Source organism: Paramisgurnus dabryanus, chromosome 6, assembly GCF_030506205.2.
Source record: "Paramisgurnus dabryanus chromosome 6, PD_genome_1.1, whole genome shotgun sequence".
Classification (NCBI taxonomy): Eukaryota; Metazoa; Chordata; class Actinopteri; order Cypriniformes; family Cobitidae; genus Paramisgurnus; species Paramisgurnus dabryanus.
Genome location: NC_133342.1, coordinates 31,197,898 through 31,216,459, shown reverse-complemented (window position 1 = coordinate 31,216,459; position 18,562 = coordinate 31,197,898). Strand labels below are relative to the sequence as shown.

General features: G+C 37.5%; 1 protein-coding gene across 1 annotated transcript in view; it reads left to right on the top strand.

The window, feature by feature from the left end:
• eif2b3 (eukaryotic translation initiation factor 2B, subunit 3 gamma) overlaps positions 1 to 18,562 on the top strand; it is a 57,362-nt gene that overhangs the window by 17,920 nt on the left and 20,880 nt on the right. The window contains exons 4-6 of the mRNA XM_065276602.2: positions 159 to 318; positions 640 to 751; positions 10,223 to 10,312. Coding sequence (XP_065132674.1) covers positions 159 to 318; positions 640 to 751; positions 10,223 to 10,312 — 362 coding nt within the window. The remainder of the gene's footprint in view (positions 1 to 158; positions 319 to 639; positions 752 to 10,222; positions 10,313 to 18,562) is intronic.

Sequence of the window (18,562 nt, the reverse complement as noted above, 5' to 3'; positions counted from 1 at the left end):
GGATTTCAAAATCCAAAAGTTATTATTATCATTATTAATATGAATGGATAACACAGCTTCTCCAGTGGGTTTAACAATCAAATTGAGGGGTGGCGAATAGCTTGACTGTACTGTATTTTATATTGGTTTTACTACAACTTGCCTTTATTCTCCCACAGACGGACATCTTGGTGGTAAGCTGTGACCTGATAACAGACGTGGCCCTGCATGAGGTCGTAGATCTTTTCCGTGCCCACAACGCCACGCTGTCCATGCTCATGAGCAAAGTAAACGAATTTACAGAGACCGTCCCCGGCCAGAAGGGCAAGAAGAAAGCAGGTACTATCATTCACATAGATAGACTGCTGGTTAATAGGGCAATAGCAGCTGCCAGCGATCAGCTCCACAATGATTAGCTAATTGTGCGCTTGAACAGGAAAAGGTGGTGTGTGTTTTGAAAAAAGTGCTGTTTTAGACTGGACTTTGTGTGCACTGTTTCCAATCAATTTTCTCTTTTCCTAATATGAACTCGGAAATGCATTTCAGTGCACTGTAGTATTATGTATTCCTGTTAATCCAGCTGTTGACTGACTGCCGAAATAGCATTTGACTGTGCTGTACACCCAGTGTGTGACCGATTGATATTGTGCCCTGTGGCAGGAGAGCAGCGGGACTTTGTGGGCATTGATGGCACAGGGAAGCGACTTCTCTTCATGGCCAATGAGGCGGACCTGGAAGAAGGCCTTATCCTCCGAAAATCAGTCATGCGCAAGTGAGTGTTAATGTTACTTACTACTTGTATCATGTTTTGTATTGTCATAGTTAATTATTTACATAAAATACATAAATAATGTAAATGTGGTAAAGCAGCACTTCTTAACCCAGAAGACAAGTATGTTCAATACAAATGTATTTGTGTTGCGCTTTTCACAATGTCTGTTGTCATAAGCTTGACAGAAATATTTAAGATTAGTGTGTTGTTTGATATGTTCCTGTGTCTCACTTGGCAGAGAATTGTGTTAACTAGGTTTGTGCCGATAGACGTGACCTACGCGTACAATGTACAGTGCGCACATACTATACCGATTACTCTATTTGCATCACATGCACTGTACGCAGACCGTCGTTTATGCATAAAAATGGAACTATACGTCTAGCTAGGGGTGCACCGATATATCGGCCGATGATGTGAATAATATGTGAAGTTGATGTGAAACAGCTGTGAATAATATCGGGTGTTCGATCCATAATAGTTATCGCCCATGTATCATCAGTGTATATCGGCATTAGGGTTGTACCGATGAAAATCGTAAAATGTAAAATCGTCCATCGTGATGGTTGACACCATCGTGATGCCACGCCCCCACTCCGCTGTGAGTCGACACACACTAACTCTCTTTTATAGACTATAGTTAACCTAAAATCTTTGCAGGAATTGCTCAATAAATTAAATTGAAAATATAACTAATGCATATATGCTATTTTAAATACTGTAGTCTATGCCTGAGCCATGACGTGTGTTAGTCTGTTAAAATATCCTGTCAGGCATTTGATCTTGACATTTCTAGAATCTTGTCTTTTTACATGTTATACATTTAACTTAAAATATTTAATTTTGTACAAGAAAACAGCCCATACTAATACATTAAGTAGCCTATTGTAGTATCTCGGGAGATCATGCTCATTGTTATATAGCTATGTGGCTATACTGCACTGAAGCGCCAGTTTAAGATATAAACCCAGAATTCAGCAAACGCCAAGAACAAGAAAACAGGAACAACACACCCTAATCGCCATTTATTGGTGCACCCCTACTTTTAGCTTAAATCAGTTGAATAAAAGCAGCCATCTGCCAGATGCATAAAAAAGTCAAATTTATTTAATTCAGTAATCTAACATACAGTTCTTATTTCCATAAATATTTATACCACAAATACATTTGCGTTTATATAATATACAGGTACTTAGGCGATTATGTATTTAGGCTGCAATAGAACATTGTATAATATGAAGTTTTTTATGTTTTATGTTAAAGCTAAAGCGTAAAAGTGTTCCTGTAGCTCAATTAGTAGATCATTGCATCAGCAACGCAAAGGTCATGGGTTTGTTTCCTGGGAATAATTAAATGTGCTATACGTCACTTTAAATGCAAGTTCCTGTCAGATGCATAAATGTAAAAAAGACACAGGACTGTGCACTTTAAATGTCAACATTCCCTTGCTCATGGGAAAACATGGAAATATTGGAAAATTTAAAAAGCATTTTTTCTTTCTCTGGAAAATCATCCAGTTGATGGAATTGAATTGGACAAGTCATGGACATTTCTATAGTGAAGTTACATTTTTTGGATTTAGGCAGTTTCTTAACATATCTCTAATAACCAAACAATAAAAAAATTTATTGAGCACCTAAATTAAACGTCAGATCATCACAATGTCAGATGTTGGGAGTTCATATAAAAGTTGCTATGAAAGATTTGGAAAGCTACTATCATCCAAGCATCCAGCAGAAGCTCAGAACAATGCTGATCTCACAGGGTGATGACCTGCTGTTTACGTGGGCTGCCTAATAAAACTCAGTCGTCCTCCTCCACACTGACCTGTCTTGAAAGCTGCCTGTTAGCACCGCTTCAGCAGGCGGCTGCCTTTCTTAACTGTTGATTCTGCCTGTTTGCCAACCCGCCACCCTCCCTGACGTTGAAGTTTCTTCTGCTATTCTGCTCTCCTTTTTCTCTTTTCTTTGGGTTTTCCGTGCGTCTGAGGTTTTGGAGCAATGTGTAGTAGTTCTCAGTTCAAGGACTGTGGGAAAATACCTTTTCTATTAGACCAGTGTTCTTCACTCCCAATCCTGGAGAGCCGGTGTCCTGCGGAGCTTAGCTCCAACCTTAATCAAACACACGTACCTGTGATTTTCTAGAGATCATGAAGACATTGATTAGCTTTCAGGTGTGTTTGATTAAGGTTGGAGCTAAAGTCTGCAGGACACCGGCTCTCCGGGGTTGGGAGTGAAGAACACCGTATTAGACCTTCTGATCTAATGAATGTGTTATGCATGAGTACTTTGAAAATCCTGTTTATCTCAAGTGAAAATGCTTTACATTTTCTTCCAGCGTTTAAATGTTATATGATGTTTTGTTATTTTTTAATAAATAAAAAGCAGATTTTGAAAAGTCAGCACCTCGTGTGAGGCCTGTGGTTTGGGCTCTAGAGGCCTGAAGGTCAAGCCGTTCCTGGTTCTGGATCAGACCTGTTTATGGGTCTGATCCAGAACACACTAGAGCAGGGGTCTGGAGCAGGAGAGATGGGATGGGGCTTTGTGTGCGGTTGTTTTGGGAGCTCATAAATAATTCGGGGAGACGTAGCCACTGTAAATCCTGCCCAATAATAGAAGGGTTGTAGCAGCTGTTAGCAGGCAGTGGAGGGGAGTGAGACGGTGAACAAACACATAAACTGGCCAATGTGAAGTTAATGATATTAGTTCATGTATTAAACTGAACCAACGTGCTTATGTTCTCACACTTTAGCCATTATTACAAGATGCATTATAAAAAAAAATCCAATCTTTGATATGACCTTACTCAGTAAAGATATCAAGGTTATGTAGGATGATTTTATGTACACTTGTGTTATTTTGAACCCGGCATTGAGTTTAAAATGGACGAGCCCAGACGGATGGTTTGTAATTTAACCCATGCTGTGTGTTGTTTTAACCTATTGTTGGGTCAAATATAAAAAAGTTTGGGTTAACTGTAACCCAGCTGCTGGGCTCGTCGCTTTAAAACCAATGCTTTGTTGAAAATAACCCAGCATTTTTTGAGTATAAAACAGCAAATCATAAAAAAATGACTTAAAATGGGTTTTCACAAACTGAATCACATTTATCCAAGTCATATTTTACATTTTTGTGAGTTTTACCCTAATAGTGAATAAAGAGTAAAGTTCCCATAGCTCATTTGGTAGAGCATTGTGTTTGAAGTTTGAAGCTGAAGTTCTACTCTTGACATTGGACTAATACCAAACAATGTATTATTTCTCAAATTTCGTATCTTTGTCTGATACAGGCTCAAAATAAGGTCTGTTTACACACATAGAGCTACTGAAATGAGCTGCTCTAAGAAACAGCCAATCAGAGCAGAGCTGAACATTATTATTCATGATCCTTTCAAGTTAGGTTACAATAGACCAATTCATTCTGGGGGAAAATCCTAGGGTTGTAAATGGACATGTAAAAGGGTTTCTAGATATCAGAGAACAATTTAACAATATTATTTCAAGGCATTCTTTGGCACCTTTAATGTAAATTTAAGTTGGATATAAAAAGTGGATTGTAAAAAGGAATTCAGTTTTGACATTTCAAATCCATGAGAGGATTGTGTGCATGAAATGAAAATTGTTACCTAAAAATCACCTAAATATTTTTGTTCACATACATGCTAGGTTTCAAGGCAATGGCTTCTGTTTGAATTTTCCACTCTTTTCAAGGAAACAGGGATTGTGTACAAACACAATGAAGCCTATATGTGCAGTGCATATGTTTTATACCACTCTGTTTTAGTTAGAAACTTTTAAAAACATTAGGTCTCATTTACTAATGTAATGTAAAATCATGTTTTAGACCTCCCTTTTTTCTATTCAAAAATATAATACTGCCAACATTTTCTTTTAAATAATTCATAAAAAGAAACGATTGGACGTATTGTGCCAAATAATAAAGAAAAAGCAGCCAATAATAGTCCATAATAAATGGGCATGCCTTCAATATTGTTTTAAAAAATCATCAAGTAGCTGCTTGATGAAATAACAAGAAATCAGCGAAATCAAACTTTGATGCTCATTATTTCATCATTAGATTATGAGACTTTAACCTGAATATCTGTAAATTCTAGGCTGAATACACTAAAGAAGATATAAAAGTATAAAAGTTTTTATTTATATAAGTATACACGCACTTTATGTGCACCTTTTCTTTATCATGATAAATTCATGCCTTTTTTTAATACCTTTGTCCCTGCAGCATTTCTAGTATTGCATCATCATAACGCTGATAACACTTTAACACTAATAAATTATGTTTCACAGGTGGCCTTGTTGTATTCCCAGATTTAATAACTGTTAAAATGTCTCTGAGATCAGTTCTTTCTGTGACGATATAGAGTCGCGCTGATGCTATTAGTAGTAGCAGAACAGTGTTACACATGTGATGATAGTTGACACTAAAATTTATTTGTCAGTTTCTTACTAGTTTGAATCACATCGTGCTTCTTTCTTTGCTTCAAATTGTTGACAGGTGAGGTCTCTCTCTCTCTCTTGCTCAGACCCTCATTCTGATTGGTTATCCTTTTGTATACTTGTTGGAGCCCCACCAGATTTACTTTCTAAATAACAGAAATCTAGAAAGATAAACAAAAAATTCCCATAAAACAAAAATGTAAATAAAAGAAATGTATTTAGGAGAGAGGTAAATTGCCCATCATAACATCACTGCCTGTCTCCATCTGTTTCAGTCATGACCCAAACCATCATGCATGACATCATCACGTGTAAATGGGGTCCTCTGTCTCTCAATTCAGAGGGTGGGCTGGGGCGCCCAAGATTTATGATACACCACTGAATAATGCATGCACTCATATAAAAAGCCAAAGAAGCAGTAAAACTTCAGAAATAGCCCACTTCATGATGACTTTCACGATTGCTTTGTTGAGTGTTTAACATTGTACATAATTCAGCTCATCCTCTTTAATCCACTGCTTAAACTTTAATCCCTCCAGCTGTTATGCGGTCCATATGTCCTGTACTAAGGTTTACCAAACCATCAAACCCAATGTCCGCATCTGCTTCACTCTTGTTGTTCCTCTCGTATTCTGTTATAGTTATTTACCCTGCCTAACAAATGACCCGTGTCTTGCAGGGCGTCCCAGGCTCAAAGAGGCCTTGGTAAATTTGATCAGGCTCCATGTCGACATTGACGGCGCACCGCGTAATGTATGACCTCACCGTGCTGCTACGCTACTCTTTGTGTTTAGTAGTAAGTCATTAAACCAAAAGTGTGAGTCACTCAGCCACCCTGGAGACTTTTCTCAGATTTTTGTCATCCTCATCTGTTTGGACAACAGAGAGGAATGCTGGGAGGAAACCCACAAAGAGAGGAAATGTTTGATTTGACAAAAACTGTTTTTAGACATTTGATGATATACCTTTAAGGGACAGTTCACTGAAAAATGGAAGTCAGTGTTAATTTACTCATTTTACTCATCTTGTCATAGGTGACAGATTTTTGATGCAACTATAATCCTTGGTGATTCAAAAAAGGAAAGTCCACAGGTGCCATCTCTTTGAAAGTCAAGAAAGCAGACACACAAAAAGCCACACAAAAATGTTCCCTATGGCTCCTGATGATATATTGAGGTCTCTTAAAGAAAAATAATGAGTGTGAACATTGCTTCCTTATAGCCCAGTGCTAAAGCATTGCATTAGCAGCGCAAAAAGTCATGGGTTTGAACCCAGGGAACACACATACTGATAAAAATGTATACTTTATAATGCACTGCAAGTCGCTTTGGACAAAAGCGTCAGCCAGTTGAATGAATGTAAATGCAAACAATAAGAATCTTTATAGAGCATTACCCTAAATAACATTTTATAACAATTGCTTTAAGAGACAGAATTCTTTAAAATTATTGGAAATGATGGGCAAAAGAGAGGAAATCGGGACTGGGAAATGTTTAAACGGTCATCTTTCAACTACATAACAATGTGCATAAACCACTCAAAACACATTGACTGCTGCATAGGAATGCACTGGGCCTGGCAACATACAGGCAACTACCATCTGCATTTAGTATAGTATAACATAAATATGTATTTGGGTGATTCTCACGAAATACAGATCAGGGCCGGGTTTCCCAAAAGCATCGTAAGGCTAAGTTGATGGTAAAAACGATCGTACGAATCATCTTAAAATTACGGGCCGTTTCCCAAAAGCTTCGTAACTTAAGTAGCACTTGAAAATCATCGTAGATCTACGAGTGGTCTGGAGTAATCGTTCATACATAAGTGCATCGTAAGACAACAGAGTTACAAGGTCACCTGCAGGACAACCAGCAAATTGCACTCCTGCAATGACGATAATGTAATGTTTTAAATGTAATGTATATTTATTTATTGGGTTCTTCTTTGTTTATTTGTTTAAATTACTTTAATATAATATATTAAAAATTAAAATGAGAAATAAAATTTAAATTACAATTAAATTAAATTATAATTTTGGTAATAGTTGGTACTATTAAATTGATAAATGGTTCCTACCAATTGCTTCTATAATTAATCTACAGTAAAAAAAAAATTGTTTTGAAGTGAAATGGCATCTGATTAAGGAAACCAAATAAATATGTACGGTACAATGCAATAATCCCTAATAATGAATAAACATAAAAAATAATAATAATCTAAACTATTACATAAAATGCAGAAGGCATTTCGCAGTGGGACGAGTCCTAACTAAATACGGAAAATAATTTTCATTATGCACAAATTATTAAAACATTAAAATAATTTTAAACAAATAATAGTTTAATGGCTAAATTTTATAATATTTAGTCATTAAACAATAATGAAAAATATTATAAAAAACATTAGTGTACATCAGCAGAAGATCATTAGCCTAAACAAGCTTCTGCTACAAATTCGAGTCATTCTATAGGTGACATTTCAGCACTTGACAAACGGATAGCGACTCGTAAGTAGCACTTAAAACCCAGCTGCGAGCGATCGTTTAACGTGCATCTTTGGGAAACACACATTAATGAACAACGAATGTTCGTTAAGTAGCTCGTAAAAAGCGCTCTTAAGAGCTAAGTTCAATCGTTATCGGGAAACCCGGCCCAGAATGTTTAAAAAGCCTTTTTTTTTTGCACATATAAGATAAAGTTCTGAACTTACTATAACCATTATTTTTAGAGAATTAAAAAAATATTTCTATAATTATTTAAATTATTTAGATTATCATTATTAAAAATTATCATTACCGCAACATGATATTACATTAAATAGATGCATTTACAAACTCATGTTTCGGTAATGAGAAAAAACAGTTGTCTAGGTACTACGACAAACAAAATTTTAACTTTTATTCAGAGAGAAAAATAGGAACTGCTTACCGGGTAGCCATCTTGAGTGTCACAGTCAGTTATGTCCTTTCCAAAAAAATTTTTTTGAAAATGTTAGTTCATTGAGGGCTTAAACAATGATTGAAAATTGTTGCGGAGGATGAGAAAATTGGTCTTGGACACATTTATATTCCTTATTATTGTCTCTACATTTACCAATGATCACCAAATACCACATGTTTCTTTACTGTAAATGTTTATAGTATAATATGCACTGAAGCTTTTTATTTTTTTAATTATAAATTTTCCATGTCAAAGAACCCAAATCCAGTGATGGAAACGTTGCAGTAATGAAATATTTCCCCATAAATGTGGAAAAAACAACAAAATTGGTTTGTATGATGTAATTTGAAATCATGTGCAAAATAGTACATGAAGAGATGTTTGTAACTGTATGCTTCTTTTTTTGATAGCATTTACTTTTTTATCAAAATGTTTTTAATTTCGCGAGAATCACCCATTTGCATTATTTAGCTGTGATTAGTTTGAATTGTACTGCTGTATTATGGCACTTGTAACACCAAGATCATGAATGAATGCATAAATGTGATTTAATGTTTTGCTTTGTGAACCTTGCTCACTTCCAAACAACACCTGTTGCCCTTCGAATGGCTGTTTTTTCTTCCCTCCGACCCTTTAACGCTCATTTCGACTCAAAGCCACAAAGATTGTATTCATTACTCATCACTCCTTCATCTTTCTCTCTGATTCACTCGCTCGACTGGCCGCAGGTGCCAAATCATGATGTCACATGTTGGGTGTTCCAATAAATCAGTGTGTCAGGCAGTTCCTCAACTCTTCTGGATTTCTTCCTGCAGTCTGCGTGTGTGAGCCGAGCACATTGATGCCATATGTGAGCGAAAATATCTGCCGCACGTACTATTCCTGCTTTTCAGGAATTCAGTCACTGGTTAATGCAACGGCTTAGTGTCATCGTAATTTATTTTTAAAGTGTCCACACAGAATAGAGTCTGTTTTTGAGATTTCAACTCGAGTCGTCTGGTGGAGTAGAGCAGTAAAGCTCTGGAGATGAGTTGGTTGTCTTACGTTCTCGCTTCGTAAATGTCACGATGAGAGAAATGTGTTTACAGTATGTCGGCCAACTTAGAGTTTGCCCTTAGGGGAGTAGGAAGGATGCGTCGCTCTTATAATCTAGGTAATGTATTTATAAAGACTTCTTTGTATACAACTGCCTGTAATTAAGAGTTGAAGGTGATTAGTATTTGCTATTTTATGTATTACAAGCATTGCTTGATGAACTTGGCATTGAGCAAAACCTTCAACCTTGTAAATCTGGAGTACTGGATGTCCTCATGCACATTTGACAGTTTAACTTGCATTGCAGTCTAGTCTGCTTTGGCTTCGCTAACACGTTGTCTCGTCCGTCGTGATGCTCTGGACTCTTTCCCTATGTGAATCACTCCATGGCGGCCATTTTGTTGGTCTCCTGCCCCACTGTGGATGGGCTCCGGGAGCATTTTCATGTCAATGGCAGGCTATAAAACAGTCTGGGGGGGCCCGATGGAGCTCCTGACATCTTACTACGTACAAACCATATAAGCGACTGTAATGGGCATGGGTTGCCATGGCAGCCATGATGTGAAAAAGTAATAAAAGAGCCGTGATTTTTAAATAAAACGCATTTTTGTTTGGGACTATACAGATCCATTTCATCTCTCTCATGTCACCTCACTTATTTTACTTGTTATGTTTATTTTAGGGAGTCATTATGGCTCTCTTACCTCAAAGTGCCCCAAAAAGACCAATTAGAGTGGGAGCGAGACAGGAAAATGAAAGACTTCATGGAACGTACAGGCGAGCCATATACTCTAATTATAAAACATCTGAGGAAACCAGGGTAGCAGGGTGCCTTACAGTGTTTTTCTCCGAGCTGTTATGTATTTACTTTTTCACCATCCGGCACAAAGGCGCGTCCCACATTTGCCCTGCGTGCGCCGGAGCAGCCGCAGTCGCCTTCCGCACATTTATTGTCATTATTTTTTTATTTGCGCTGCGAGATGCCGGTCTTCACTGCCCACCTCATTTTCTCACATTCTCACACGCTTTTTTTTCTTGCAGACATCCCAGAATGCTCATCAAAGCAGGCCTGCTGGATGCCCACCTATACTGCCTGAAGAGATCTGTGGTTGATTTCTTAGTAAGCAACAAGTAAGTTGGCTAATGACAGAAGAATTTCACAATGTTCTCTGACTGTTTCATTGCATTGGATGTCTTTGTGTGTGCGCATGGTGATCAGATGTTGTGTGAAGGTGTTAAGTAGTTTCACTGGGTGCTACCTCAATGCAGGGGCGCTGCTAGGGTTTCTGGGCACTGTTTCAATATTTTATAAAAAAAAGTCTTAGACCACCAGCAGTTTTGTTGTTTTAGCAAAGTTTCAGTGACCATTCATATTTATTTTAGGGTCTTTTTAAAGTTTTGAACTACCTTATTAAATGTTTAAATAGATAAATAAACTTTAATTTCCTTTCCTTTATTAACTCTTTCCTGCCAGCGGCAGCATTTTTTATGATTTTCACAAAAGTTGAATGCCTTCCAGAAAATGTTCTTTAAATATATAAACATAGAATATATCAAACGAAAGAATAGGCCCTCTGCTTTTAAACAAATGAAACTGTTTCATTCTACTTTAATGTGTTCTCTTTTATCACCCTCTCAAATATGTTTTTTTTTATACCAAATTTTGAGCAAAACCCTGAGATAATTGCATTTTTTGTGAAGGACTTTTGATAGAGATCAGATTCAGAGCGATGATCAAAACATACACAGAGTTTGAACTGTTTTAAGCGTTTTCTCTTAAAGGTGCGGTGAATTTGTCGATTTTATTGTTTTATACTGTTGTCTGATGTCTACTTATGATGTTTGTGTGGTTTTTACATTCAAAAACATCAAAACCAATAAGTAATAGGCTATTTTGTAACATGGATTAGTGGCTCTCTGGAGAAAAGCTTCGTTTGAACAGGCGGGCCGCATTGAAGACCTGGACGTAAACGCCCACTGCTATGATTGGACGGCTTCATTCCCCGTCATTACGTGTGGGGAAATGTTATAAAAACATTAATGTGTGAAAATAGCAGCCGAACACATATATGTTTGAGCCACAAAAGATTCTGGGTGCTAAAGATGATACTAGGGGTGGCACGGTTCACAAAACCCTCGGTTCGGTTCGTATCACGGTTCTATGGTCACGGTTCACGGTTCAGTACGGTTCTTGTTGTTATTTTTTCTTTAAATTTTTAACACTCCAGAAATGTATTATCTTATTAATGTATTAATTATCCATAATTTAGGATACAGTATTAAAAAAAGTTATATCATGTAATCATGCACAAACTGAATTTGACTTTAAGCACATTGGACCATCTCTGAGGAAAGCCAGATGAGATTTTGATAGAGCAAGAGGGAAGACATTGATGATTTCAACATGCTTTTCATTTAATTGGCAAAAAAGAGAATGTGTATTGCCATCTACATAAACTTTATGTGCATTTTTAGCACACAAAGATAACTTGCATTTATTAAAATGCCAACTTCAGTGTAGCTCTTAGATTTATCACTGAGAGGCTGCTTAAATACTGCAGAGAGTATATGTGGACGAGAGAGAAACATAACCTTTGCACCTGTAATATTAAAATCTCTTTAAGTCTCTTTTGTCCACTTTTGACCACTTCTGATTACTTTGAGGGGCAATTTCTGAAATAAGATCGCGCAACTTTCACACGCTAGCAAAATGAAACTACGCGGAAATCAGCCGCTTTAATTTTATCAATGAAAGGCTAAAAATAGCGCTGAATATGAAAAGACGTAAAACATTGTTGTCAGAACCTCAGATTAGATAAATGGTCGGAGAGAAGGCGATCTCCTGTGGCTGTTGGAGCATATTCAACCCATAGACTGCAGTTCTATCTATTGTTTTATTTCCGCTGTCATCATAAGTAACATGAAATAAAAATATGTTTCCACACACCAAACTTATACGACGCTGGCGCATCCTCCAACTGCGGGCAGACTTCCTTTTCTCTCCCACTTGCCATTTCTACACGTAACATAACCCGCAGTACTTATACTCCAAACGAGTCACCTCTTCTTTCGCGCGAAAGGGAAACACGCTATCTGAGGTCACATACAGGGCATGAGACTACATTGCGCATGCCATGGACCGTTGAACCGTGCGGTACACACGCGCTCCGAACCGAGACATGCGAACCGAACGGTTCGGATTTTTTTCATGGACCGTGCCACCCCTAGATGATACACATAAATGACAATACTTATAGTAAAGTAGAAACAAAACTTTATACCCGACGTGACTAAAGTACCGTATACAACACAGTAAGCGTGCATCAGATTATAAACTGCGGCTGATAAGCTCTTATCAATAACTTTGTATATTTCTATTGTGCTTGTGAGGTTGCTCTTAGATACACGTAACGTTACATACCACAGTTATATGATAAAAAAGCTTTGTTGAGTGTTTGACCGTTCAAACGCAACTTGCCTAAATTACCGTATACAACACAGTAAGCGGGCATCAGAATCTACATTGTAAGTCCTTTCTTATCACTAAATTTGTATATTTCTGTTGTTATATTACAGTCATATTGTTAAGTGTTGCACCTTTATTAATCATTAAATGTTTTTAGTAAATTAAAACAGTCAAACATACGTGTTTAGACACGGATGTTACAACAGGACATATCATGCGATCTCTTCTAACAAAGCAATAATGAAACGCAATAACTTAAATAAAGTAAAATGTTTTACTTACTGTGTATAATGTTACGTTACTGCTGTGTCATTTTTGTCAGATCCAATATTAGTAGTGCTTTTAATCACAGTCTCTCTCCAAATCCAGCATCGACTTCTTTACAAATGAATCAGCAGTACACAAAGTAATCAAACACTCCCCACGCGAGCTGGAACTTCTTAAAAACAACCTTTATCCACGCATTCCTAATGTTATGTTCCGAGCCTCCGAATTAAAGTATTCAGCTTCTGTGTTGTTCCCACGTGGTTCTTCCATAACCTAAGACTCCGTTTCCATGGTTACTCTATCATAACAGATCACTGCGTCAAAAAAAAGTCTCTCCGAAAAAATTTATTTAAAAGTCATTTTGGTTACATTTGGCAATCTTTAAATACATGTTTACTGATTGTCGCGAAGCTGTGGGCAGGGCTACAAAAGTGGTCGTTGTATTTGGCTATGGGGCGGTGCTTCAATTCTACTTTGACGTCATATTTCTCCGAATTCCACACTCGACTGTATTACTGGCTTGTTGCCAAAAACTGTTATATTTCAGTAGCACGGACGTTTTCAGTTCTAAAACTTGCAGGATCTTCATATAACTATGATGACCTCTTATATAACAAATTATCAAGTTAATATTGAGTATTTGATTCACCGCTCCTTTAATTGTTAACTCGTCAATGGTGGGTAAAGAGTTAAGATACAAACAAAAAATACAGGAAATATGTTTGCCATGTTTAAAAAAAAGTTTCAGAACAAAATGTTTTTCTCAGGCAAAAGTCAGTACTTACTTTGCACTAAACATTTAAACTCTTCTCATAAGACTGATTCTTCACGTCATTACCTGACCTGACTTGAACAAATGATTAACTTGTGAATCAGACATCATTATAACACATATTTAATACGATTACAGCGTACATTTCAATTGATCTCAATCAGAAGGCCGTTGCAAGGCTTCAGAAAGACCAGTTATGTTGTGGCTGGGTGCTTTTTATTTATTTATTTTTTATGTGAATTTCTGCTGAATTTCTGTTCCTTCATTGCATGGAAATATTGTGTCGCATTTTTAATAGGTAAACATCGGGTAACAGAGAAAATTTCAGTTTTACGTTAAAGAGCAAAAATAATTCGATCCACAATTTCACATTTCCTTTGGTGTGTAAGTGTGTATTAGTCCATGTTAACCATATTCAAAAGCTACAAACCCCAAAGTAAACAATGATTCGAGTTATCGTCTCCAACGCAAATTTCTTTTTTTTGACTACAACAAACACACAACAGTTTACTTCCTGGGCCTGTTGATGTGGACACGACATTATCATAATTCCTTCCACTTCTGACCACACTGAGCCTGTGAGTAGTCTATCAGGGCTCGCAAAATTTCATAATCCCTGGTAGCCCTTTGGGCAGGCACTCTTTAATTTTTGGTAGCCCGAAATTAATATAAGTAGCCCGAATAAAAAATATATTGTTTTATGTAGAATATTGGTAAATCCTGGATTTCCATGTAAGCCAACTATTCCTGCCCATCCCCAGCTAACAATCTTTGGTTCCCAAAAGGTTCCCCTAACGTTAGTTTTTGGTTTCTGAAACGTTATTTGCTTAGGTTTTTGGTTAGCCAGGAATGTTTTCTTTAAGAAAATAATCAAATGGCGTTATAAGGGCTAGCTTCAGATAACACAACAGAGGAAACATAATCCCATTTTTTTTTTTTATTCTAGCTGTTTTTGGTAACTATCTGTTTTCACTGTCTTGCGCTCTCCTCATTTTCATGTTTTTTGTTACTCGGGTATCCCAATTTTGTTTGCACCGTTTAGTGCAATCCACCGGATGCGGGTAACATTCAGAACGGTGAAGGTCACATGCGTTTCAAAAAAAAAAAAACATGCGCACTTAGCACAGCCTAAGGGCATAGCGCTCTTCTTAGTAGATTATTGTGCAAAGTTGCTTTCTAAATACTAAAATCATAAAGGAAATTATGGGGTTCAGCTGGGTCCCCTGGATGTCCAGAGCCGTTAGAATCAACCTAATCTTTCCCCACAGAACTTCGCCCCTGCTGATATGCATAAAGGTGATGTGCATGTATGTAATTTTTTTTTTCATTTCGATTAATCCATAGGTCTGAAAAACAAGTACTTGATTAATTATGGGCGGGGGAATAAAAGGTTTATATTTTTTAATATAAAAAATTCAAATAAAACTTACTTTTGAAGAAACTATGACTAGAGATAATTAATGAATTAAATGTTTTGTTAACAAAACTATTAACTTTCTATATGACGCACTCTACATAATATTAGGTCTTGATACAAAATAAATGTAATATACAATATGCATCTATCTGCACAAAATGCAAGACTTAAACTAAGTTATGTACTGGAGAGAAAGTTTAACTCCCGTTGTAGATGTGCACCATAAACAGCGTGCTTTTAAACGCGTCCTGTCAAAGCATGAGCTTCCTAACATTAAGCAGCTTTTGCTATCATTTTAGAGATTACTTGTGTCGTGTTATCCTCTCACCTGTTCTCAGTCAAGATTTTATGTTCTTATGGCTCTCTGGTATCTCTTGACATTTGATGTTTAAATATAAGATGATAGCCAATTGAACTTGTGATGACACTGTACATTTTGCACCTGACTAATTCGAAAAATCACTGCAAACTATATTTGATGTGACAGTGATGTGTGTTTGGCTTCACAGGGTTGTGCGGATAGGTGTGGTTGCTGTTGCACGGGTGTACTTTAGGAGCGGACGTGTCTGTTTGCTTTTGAATTATGCATTGTACTGATGTCATACGACGGTCTGCGCACTGCGCAGCTCAACACAACATCAAACACTCACCCAGTCTTTACTTCCACAGGCGCTTGTAACGCTAACCAGACCTTTAAATGCCGCCATAACCACATAAAAAAAATAAATAAAACCACACGGTCATTAATTTCGTGATCGATCGTTGATTCCACGTCGTGTCCAGCCTATTTGGACTTCTGAATTACTCCACATTCCCATTATCCTGCATTTATCGCAGTTTAAATTTTTTATCATCACTAAAATAATCAACTGATATATTAAATATTACTTAGACTGAAATTAAACTCAACTGAAAAGCAGATTCGCACCATAAACAGTTTTTACTTTATCTGTTTGACTCGCCATGTCTGTAATCCTGGATTCGCCCGGTGTCCTCTACAGCCACCCCTCCACTCCACCCTCAGCCCTCCATTCATTCTCTCCAATAGCCCTCCGCTCCCCTGCCCCTCAAGTCTCCTTTGTGCTCCTGTAACTGACATTGTGAGGCCGGGCGGCCCGCTGTAAAGTGGTGCCGTGCATGGCCTTTCTTAGGTCCTCTCATGGACTTCAGAAAAGCGAGAGGCTTCTCTCTCCGCTTTGACATTTTAATTCGCTCTCCCCCTGATATAAATATCATTTCATCTAATCTTCCCCGCAGCCCCCCCTTTCCCTTCCTTCGCTCCCCACTTTCCCTCATCAAAGTAGTTTGACTTTTTTATGCTGTCTTTTCTTTCTCCCATTCACATTCTTTTCCCCATACATCCCTCTCTATTTCTCTCTCTCCATCCCTCTCTCTTTCTGTCGCCCTTGAGTACTGAAGGAGAAAATGGACATAGTAACTGTTGTTTCTCTCTCTGCATTCAGATGGAAATTCTAATCTTGCCTTAAAAGAGAGAGAGAGAGAGAGAGAGAGAGAGACTGGTTTAAGGATGTGGTGTAGATTCTGAATTGGTCCTCAAGCTTACATTGTTTTCAAACCATGATTCAACCCTTTTAACCCTTTGAAGGCTACAGATTTTACATGTCAATAAAGTTATGTGGTGCAGTTTGTGTTTAAAGAAACCAACATGCTTAAGTTTTCCTGCGTGAGGCAGTATGCTGACTGTGCATGTGTAATGCTTGACTGTGTGTGTGGTGATATTTGTTGTACATGACTAATACGAGTGTTCCTTCCTGCTTTGGCACAGGAGTTTTGTGCTTTTTGTTTTTATAAACACAATTTATGATTTGTGCTTCATTTATTTTAACATTTCTGCCACTTTTTATAATCCAGTCAGTTTCTGTTTATAATTCCAGTGCATTGTGATGTCAAGTTGAATATTTTCCGAAACGTTAAACTCCTGTGTACAGATGTTTTCCAAATCCGTTTGCTATGGATTCGGGCTTATTTGCAATGATGTGAAAATAATGTTCCCGTATGTTCCGGTTACCAGTTATGTTCCTGTTCCTAATAATGTTCTTAATGTCCCATGGAAGCTCAACCGGTGGAGCATAATACAAGCACACCAAGATCAGGGCCTTGATTCCCAGGAAACACAATTCTGTTCAATGCTTTTGCCTGCTACAGTCTTTGTTTTGTTAATTTTGTTTAGATTAATTTTTGCTAAGACTTAACAATAAGGTTGTATTTGTTAACATTAGTAAATGCATTAGCTAACATGAACTTACAGAGAACAAAATAGTTTTTCAGCATTTATTAATCTTCGTTAATGTTCATTTGTTCATGTTAGTTCATCACTCATGTTAAAGAGCCCCTATACGTTGCTAATAAGAATGTTTTTTGTTTTTTTGATTTAATGTGTTCACATGGTTTCTAAAACACGTCGATTTCTACAAAGCTCATCGTTCGAAGAAAGCTTGTTTTGCTCCAATTGGCCAGCTATCCGGTGCATTGTGATTGGACGAATACCTCAAACATGTGGCGGAAATGTGATGCTCCTTACCAGGGGCGCCGTTAGGGGGGGTGCAGAGTATGCAAGGCATATGGGCCCATGAGTACGCTAGGGGGCCCCACCGTCATCACTTTTCCATTTTTTCTTTTTTGTTGTACACGTTTAATTATTAACACTATAGTAAAATGTAAAGTAAATGAATATAAAACTAATGTAAATGACGTTGTGATAAGTAAAATTGAGACACTTTTTAAAACAGCGTGCAAGCATGACCTTGTAGATGCAATTACATATTTGGCGGTTCTGGTGGTTTTTAATTTGATTGTGCAGGGGCCTCATTTATAAAATGCTGCGTAAAAACCATCCTAAATTTGATCTTGCGATCATTTAACAAAAATGCGTACGTGTGATTCATAAACCGAACGTACACGCAGAAAACGCGCGTACCCCTTTCAAATCTATAAATCAGAAATGAACTTGAACTTGTGCGCGCAGCCAAGCAGTTTCAGATCTCCGCCTTTAAACGATGCGTAATTAATGTCAGACATATAAAAAGCGCTTGTCAATGTTTAAACCCAATTTCAAACAGCAAGAATGGCTTATATTTCCAAAAACCTGCAGCAATCAGACAAGCAAAAGTGCGTACGTCTGCTCAGACCCTGACGTGGCGCTAAGCACTTTTCCACGTCAAAGACGGTTTTTATAAATATGGACTTTGCCGTGGATTTTCGCCTACACACACTTTACGATCAAATCTGTGCGTACGCACGCTTTATAAATGAGGCCCCTGGTATGGATATGGGTGGGTAGGCAACATTTTGGTTTGGGATCAGTTTGGTGGGTTTGCTATGCAATCCTTTTAAGTTACCACAAACAGTCGAAAGCCCTACTGTTTGGCATTTCAAGGTAAGATCTCACATGCCACTAAAAAGCGCTCATGCTGATCCGTAAACTGTTTGTTTCATGAA